The 8,186-nt window shown below is 38.4% G+C and overlaps 1 protein-coding gene across 1 annotated transcript; it reads left to right on the top strand.

Annotated features, from left to right (window-relative positions):
- Window positions 1–1,000: 1,000 nt before the first annotated feature.
- Window positions 1,001–1,957, top strand: LOC131925693 (olfactory receptor 10X1-like). The gene has a single exon (XM_059281050.1). It carries the CDS (start codon window positions 1,001–1,003, stop codon window positions 1,955–1,957), a length of 957 nt encoding a protein of 318 aa, XP_059137033.1.
- Window positions 1,958–8,186: the final 6,229 nt, after the last annotated feature.

Raw genomic sequence — 8,186 nt, 5'->3', positions numbered from 1 at the left:
GGCGGTGGTGGCGCACGCCTTTAATCCCAGCACTCGGGAGGCAGAGGCAGGCGGATCTCTGTGAGTTCGAGGCCAGCCTGGGCTACCAAGTGAGTTCCAGGAAAGGCGCAAAGCTACACAGAGAAACCCTGTCTCGAAAAACCAAAAAAAAAAAAAAAAGAAAAAAAAAGAAAAAGAAATCATTCTCAGTCTCTGCTTAGTGAATATTTACAGGCTATTTATTATTTAGGAGTGTTGATGTTAGACCTAACTCTGTCCCTTTATCCTTCAGCATGTCTTTTACTTTGTATTATGGTTTTCATGTTTACGTGGGAGTATGATTTTTTGCATATATGTTTGGGTGTACATGGATACACATGTGCATGAAGGTCCAAAGCTGACACTGAGTGTCTTCCTTTATTATTCTCTACTTCATTCACTGGGGCAGGGTCTCTGCTGAAGTCAGAGATCCAGTTCCAAATAGTCTGGATAGCCAATTGCCCTCGGTATTCTGCCTCTGCATCTTCAGTGCTGGGATACAGGCTTGTCTAGCTTTTATTTAGGTGCTGTATTTTGAACTACTGTCCTCATGATTGTTCAGCAAATATATTATCCACTGAGTAATTTCCTCCGGCTGAAAACTCACTCAGTGTTTTTTCAGCATTGAGAGTTTCATGCACATGTAGCTCAGCTAATTGATCTGAGCATCTTTTATCTGAATACCAAGAGGAGTATTTCACCAATATTAAATTACCAGCAAATAAAATACTTTAAATAGTCTAAAATCATCCCTCTGGGCATAATTATATCATTAATAATTCATTGCTGAAGAATTAAATGCATAATTAGGAAATCATATTATCTACATACGTGGCTGAGTTTTGCTAAACTGAATGGAAAATTGATTGTATGCTGTAAGTGTGGTGATTTCTCTTGTCCACACCATTCATTTCATTTGAAAATATGAAGGAGGAATTGAAGGTTCATTTGTTTCTTCTTTCACATTTCAGGAACCCAAGCAATGGAAATCAACCAAACAATCCTGAAGGAATTCATTCTCATAGGCTTCTCTGCTTACCCACATGTTCAGACCTTCCTCTTTGTGGTCTTCTTTTGCCTCTATATTCTCACTCTTGCAGGCAACCTGGCCATCATGGGCTTGACTTGGTTAGACAGATCTCTCCATACCCCTATGTACCTCTTCCTCAGTGCACTCTCCTTCTCTGAGACCTGCTATACCCTGACTATCATCCCCAAGATGCTGGTGGATCTCCTGGACAAGGACAGATGCATTTCAGTCACAGGCTGTGGCTTGCAGATGTGCTTCTTCCTGGGCCTTGGTGGAACAAACTGCATCATTCTCACCTTGATGGGGTATGACCGCTTCCTGGCCATCTGTAACCCCCTCAGATATCCTCTTCTTATGACCAATGTTGCATGTGGACAACTTGTGGCCTCTGCTTGGGCTGGAGGATTCTTCATTTCTCTAATAGAGACTGCACTGATATTCAGGGTGTCTTTCTGCACACCCAACCTCATCAAACACTTCTTCCGCAACATGAGGGCAGTTGTGAGACTGTCCTGCATAGATAGTGACCTCAGAGAATTCACTGTAACACTAATGTCAATGTTTGGCTTAGTAGGTACATTCTTGCTCATCTTCTTGACTTACACGTTCATCCTTTCTTCTGTCCTCAAGATCCCTTCAGCTGAGGGTAAGCAAAAGGCATTTTCCACCTGTGCCTCACACCTCACTGTGGTCATCATCCACTTTGGGTTTGCCTCTATTGTTTATCTGAAGCCAGAAGCCTCGGGAGGAGATGACACACTCATAGCAGTTCCTTATACCGTCATTACCCCTTTCCTCAGTCCCATCATATTCAGCCTCAGGAATAAGGATATGAAGAACGCTTTTAGAAAGGTCATGAGAAAGACAGTAGTATTGAAAACTAACCTTGGGCTATTGTTTCTGGTTTAGTGTATTGTTTAACTTCCTCCAGGAGTCAATGGAGCATGCACTCTGTGACTTCTACGGAAAGGTGAAATCCAGGAGTACATTATGGTGGTATTTTACTTGTACTGAAATGTGATTTTAATTGTATGTTAATAAATAAAGTTGCCCGGGGGTCAGAGCTATTAGAGCCATAGCAAGAGCGTGGCGGTGGTGGCGTATGCCTTTAATCCCAGCACTTGGTAGACAGAGCTAGGTAGATCTCTGTGTGTAAAAGGATAGAGCCAGCATTGGAGACACACACCTTTAATCTCAATATCAACCATAGAAGACCTGGAAGTCTCTATAGACAGGCAGTGGCGAGGGCAGTCATGTGTTTGGGTTTACAACCCAATGAGAAGGCAGAACAGAAAGGCTATAAAGACAAACACACAGGAAGTAGCTCCTTTTTTCGGAGAGCTCTCTTGGCTGAAGAGGATCCCTGAAGCAGGAAGGGTAAGGCTCTTAGCTCTGACCTCTTGGCTTTCTTCTCTGAATTGGCTCTGTGTTTCTTATTTAATAAGACGGTTGGTTACATCTACAGTACATGACTGAGACTTTCACCTAACCTGTCCCAAGCATTTTCTAAGTCTGATCAGGAAGTTATCCAGTCTCTCTTCTTTCCACAATATGGGAAGAATATATATACATATATATATATATTCATATATATATATATATTCATATATATATTCTTATATATATTCTTATATATAAATAATTATCTATATTATATATAGATAATGCTACTGATAAGAAGACTCTGCCAATTTCTGGGCATTCTGTACCTGTCATAAGTGAGGAAAGAGCAGAAGGGAAAGCAGCAGTGTGACCACTGCACTGAGAGATGGTTTCAGTATCTAAAGACACAAATGGTCAATATTTCTGGAAAGATTGTATGTACCAAGTTGGACTTCTCATGAGAAAGCTATTTCTAACAGGAGATATCTTGTAAAAATCAGCAGCTATTTGTTTGTGAAAACATATGTATGTACATAAATATATACACAGAAACAAAATCTCATTTGTTAAATATTCACATCATACTGATCCCTGTTTACTAATTCATTTTTGCACTTTAACTTTGTTTTATTAGATCTTTTAGAATTTCCAGTTTATTACAATGTATTTTTTATCATATTTATCCTTCATCCATTACTTATTGTTTTAACAATAACGTATTGTCAATGATTTCCACCTTTGGAGAACTGAAGAAACCATTTGACACCTTTCATGTAAATAAACAAGGTATTAATAGCTGCAAATTTTATCATTTGGTGAAAGGTGAATATAAGGAGTGTGCTTCTGTATCTCTGTGGTGAGAATATTCAAAAGCAAGTGTTAATGGGTTATGTATGATATTAAGATATTTAACCAAAATGCACTTAACAAAGATGTTAACAGAGTAAGCAAATGTAAAACAAGAAACAAGATGAATATACCATCATTTTTTAATGCCAAGAACAAAACAGAAAAACTGCAATTTATGTAACAGAAGAATAGTGACAGACTTTACTAATTATTCAGTCATGAAGGTCTGGAAAATTTATGGAAACTTTTCCTCAATTATTTTTTGTCAAACAACTCTGTGACTTCTGTGAAAGGCATATAAGATATATATATATCTCTTTATATTGAGGCATGTACTTATAAATTTATGTGAAAATATTAGGGTAATTTTAACTCTAGTTTATGTGATATTTTTATGAAAATAATGATTGCTTAAAATAGTCATACATATGAGTTTATTAAGGGTATCTTTGTCTTGACTCTCTTAGTTTAAGAGGATCCCACATCTCTACCGTTGTTAACCTGGAAAAGTTGTTTAAATAGCAAGTGTGTTCTTTTTCAACTGAAACAGTAATAAAACCTCTTCCAAAATAAATTTTAAAAAGAATCCAGGTCTAGATAGATTTGATACAAAATTCTACTGGACTTTCAAAGAAGAACCAATACCTCTCAAATTATTCAAAACATAGGAACAGTGAGATCGCTTCCAAACTCCTTCTACAATGCCAATAGCACTCTAACAGCAAAGCCAGGTAAAGACACAACACAAAAGAGAAAGACCTCTCCCTCTCTCAGCAGTTCCCTGTGGTTCTTTCTCTGGTCATGGAGTCTGAGATTCGACTTTCTGAGGTAGTATGTCTATTGCTGCTGCCATTGTTCAGCTCTTGCTTAGGCACCCATACTGTTGAGGTGCCATAGGTGAAGCTTCCCTGCCATTTCTAGGAGACACAATCTCACAATGGATTTCCTGGTTCTCCTGGCTCTTAGAATCCTTCCCCTCCCTCTTCAAGGAAGTTCCCCGAGCCTTAGGAGCAGGAGTAGTGTTGTACATATCCCCACTGTGGATGCCTCAAAATCACAGACACACAAATGAACTTCACAGGTTGTATTTATATATTTACCTATTTATATACACATATGGAACACTAATACTCAAAGAAAAGGAGACTATGAGTTTGAGAGATAAATGAGTTTGGGAAATGGAAACACTGAGAGAGTGGACCTGTGAAGGGATGGAGGAAGGAAAGAGAAGGGGAAAGTGACGTAATTATATTTTGATCAAATTTCTAAAAATTTACAAAGATAACTTCTAGGCCATTACCACTAATGAACGTAGATGAAAATAATTCTTAACAAAATACTTACAAATTAGGAGCTCAAGAGGTGGGTCGGAGTACCTGGGTTTAGTTCCCAGATCCCACAGAGTGCCTCACAATGATGTCCAGTTCCAGTGTCGTCTTCTGACCTCAGCAGGCACCATGCATACATGCAGTGCATATATGTACATGCAGGCAAAGGATTCATGCACATAAAATAAGTCACTCATTTAAAATTATTTAAAATAAGTTGTAAACAAAATGCACACATATATAAAAAAAATCACCTACAACAATCAAGATTGCTTTATCCAAGAAACATGGAGATGGTTCAACATATGTTAGTTTATTAGTATAATAATAATGATATAAAGATAGAAGTCATTTCATTTTATTAATAGATGAAGAGAAGGCCATTAATAAGATTCAATATAGCATCATGATAAAAACCCTACAGAACAAGGCCAGCCTGGTCTCCAAAGCGAGTTCCAGGAAAGGCACAAAGCTACACAGAGAAACCCTGTCTCAAAAAACCAAGAAAAAAAAAAGCAAAAGCAAAACAAAAACCCTACAGAAAATAGGGATGAAGGGAGCATACTTCAACATGACAAGGTTTGTATATGATAAAAACACAGCCAACATTATCATAAGTGGTGAAAACTTGAAGTAACCCTATTAAAATGAGGAACAAGCCAGGGCTATCCTTGGTCCCTCCTCCTCCTTTTCGGTCAGTGCTTGAAACCCTACACAGAGCAATAAGATGAGGGAAGGAACTTAAAGGGATACAAACTGGGAAGGAAGAGCTCAAATTATCTTTATTTGCAGACAAAAATGGTATTATACAAGAGCTCCAAAATACTCTACCAGAAAATTTCTAAATATGATCAACATTTTCATCGAAGCGTCAGAATTCAATATCAACTTACCAAACACCTGTAGCTTTTCTATAAATCCAGAACAAAAACTCTGAGAAAGAGATCATGGAAATACTGCTATTCATAACAGCTTCAAAAATATACCCAAGAATGAACCTAATCAAGAAGATAATAGAGTTCTCCAATGAGAACTTTAAACCTCTGAACAAATAAATTGAGATAAATGCTAGAAGACAGAAAGATATCTGATGGTTATGCACTGGAAAAATTAAAATTGGGAAAATTACCATCGCACTAAGAACAATTCACAGATTCAATGCAATTCCAGTTAAATTATATGTGACATTATTCTAAGAGTAGGGGGAAAAACTAAAATTCTTATGAAAGAACAAAAGTCCTAGGATGACTTCAGCAATCCTGACCAAAAGAATAATGCTGAAGAGAGCAGCATACCAGATCTCAAGCTATATTACAGAGCAATAGTAATAAAAATAATATGCTACAGGCATACAACAGGCATGTTGGTTAATGGAACAAAATATAAGACCCAAATATAGTTGGGCCCCATAAGGCCCTGGCACCAGTGTAACTTCCCAAGCCTAGCTCGAGTTTGGCGACCTATCTTTGGACATGATTTCCACATACAAGTGACTCAGCTCTATTCGACCTAGAATGCCTCTGCCTAGTAACTGCTGATATGGCATCATCTCATTGGCCTGCTATCCTCACCCCATATCCTCCCCCCATCACTCCAACCTATATAAGTCCACTCCCGATGCAATAAAATGAGTTCCTGCTTTGACAAGACTCCTGGCTCAGTGTGCTTCTCTCTGGTGGACAGGGGAGGTCTGGGTCATCCACACTCACCATCCCACTGAGCCCCAGGGAGAGATCAGCTGGACCAGTCCTGCCTCTGCCCTACCTGTCGGTCAGACCGACAAAATATGATTGCATGTAATTACAGCCATCTAGTATTTGAAAAAAGATGATGAAACATACACACTGAATGAAAAGCAGCATCTTCAACAAATGGTACTGGAAAAACTGATGTTTTTAGTGATGATGAAATTAGATCCATATCTAACACCCACACAAAAGTTAATTCCAAATGAATCAAAAATCTCAAAGTGAAATCTGAAACACTGAAACTGATAGAAGAAAACATGGGCAAGATATCCCACAAGATATAGGGGTGGAATGTGACTTTTTGAATAAGATCGAATTCACTCAGGAAATAAAGTTAGCATTTGACAACTGGGGCCTCAAACCTACTGTACGGTGAAGGAAACAATCTATTTAGAGAAGAAAAAGCACACAGAGTGGGAGATAATCTTTTCCTGCTATGCATTCAATAGAGGATTAATATCCAGAATATATAAAGAACTCGAAATACAAAGAATCAAGAAAACAAATGACTCAATTAAGTGTGTGTGTGTGTGTGTGTGTGTGTGTGTGTGTGTGTGTGTGTGCCAATGCTACTGATGTGGGGGGAAAGAAGCTCTCAAAATAAGAAATAAAAATGGCTAAAGTATTTGTTTTAATGTGTTCAACATCCTTAGCAACCAAGGAAACTCAAGTTTGGCTACTTTCCAGTCAGAATAGCTAAGATCGAGAAAACAACTGACAAATGAGGATGAGGATGTGAGCAAGGTGAATCCTCATTCACTGTGTATGGCACTAAACTGGTACCGCCACTGTGGAAATCAGTATGAATGCTCAGAAAGCTAAAAATAGATCCACTGTATGACCAAATTATGTCATCCTTTGGCCTATACTGAAAGGCTTCAACACCCCACAACAGAGATAGCTCAGCCACGTTCATTGCTGCTCTATTCACACTTTCAAGAAATGGCAGCAGCCTAGATAGCCTTCAGCTGATGAACAGATGGTGAAAATGTATACATACAATTGTATTTGCCTTAGCTATCCACATAGTCTTTTAGTAGAGTCACACTGTTAAATTTTCATTTAACTAGTGAATGATAATGCTGAATGTCCTTCAAGGACTTACACTCTGTAAGTGCTTTTAAAGTCTGGTCATAAAGTTTTGTTGGAGGCAGGATTTTTGTCAATGAAAGTGAACTCAGTGAGCATTGGTGTTCTAACTCTCATTTAGGCTTCCAGCCAAAAGAAAATTTACAGGCAGCAGAAAGTTTTTTTTTAAATGTGCATGATGAATTCTGCACACCTGAAACCCCCAAGGATTTGCAGAAGTGTTTTAAAGGTCGTGTATTACACAAAGCTCTATAACTAATGAGACCAAATTATAAAGTTGAGGAAGAAAGTTTTCTTCCTTCTCTGATGAAAGACAACAGGGATCTCCAGGGCTCTCCTAACCAGAACCATACAAACCTCCAGAGCAGGGGAGCCTCAGCCTTTGATAATAATCACACAGCATCTCACAGTGGCAGAAAGCAAGGCTCTACCCACCGTTATTTAGTGGGTGGTGAGGGAGCATAGCATACTTAATCACTTAACCCTCATATCACACAACCCTAGAGCCACAGAAAGAGTAAAGCTGCACAAACTCAGAAAACTCCATCCTTGCCAACTGCAGAAATTCAAATAAAAAAAAAAAACCATACAGCAACTTTCTTAGGGTCACCAAACAACCAGCAATAGAAGAATCCAGACCCTTAGAGCACTGATGTTCATAACTCGGTTTTTGAATGAAGAACAAAGTGTGCTTCTACAAAAACCATGAAGAATATCTTTCAGAATTTACCAGTGGCAGTG

This window comes from Peromyscus eremicus, chromosome 15 (assembly GCF_949786415.1).
Source record: "Peromyscus eremicus chromosome 15, PerEre_H2_v1, whole genome shotgun sequence".
NCBI classification, from domain to species: Eukaryota; Metazoa; Chordata; class Mammalia; order Rodentia; family Cricetidae; genus Peromyscus; species Peromyscus eremicus.
Note: the sequence above shows the minus strand (reverse complement) of the source record. Positions and strands in the feature narration are given on the sequence as shown.

What these genes read in the sequence shown, in the direction of transcription:
- LOC131925693 (XM_059281050.1), top strand. Translation starts at nt 1,001, where the DNA reads ATGGAAATCAACCAAACAATCCTGAAGGAATTCATTCTCATAGGCTTC.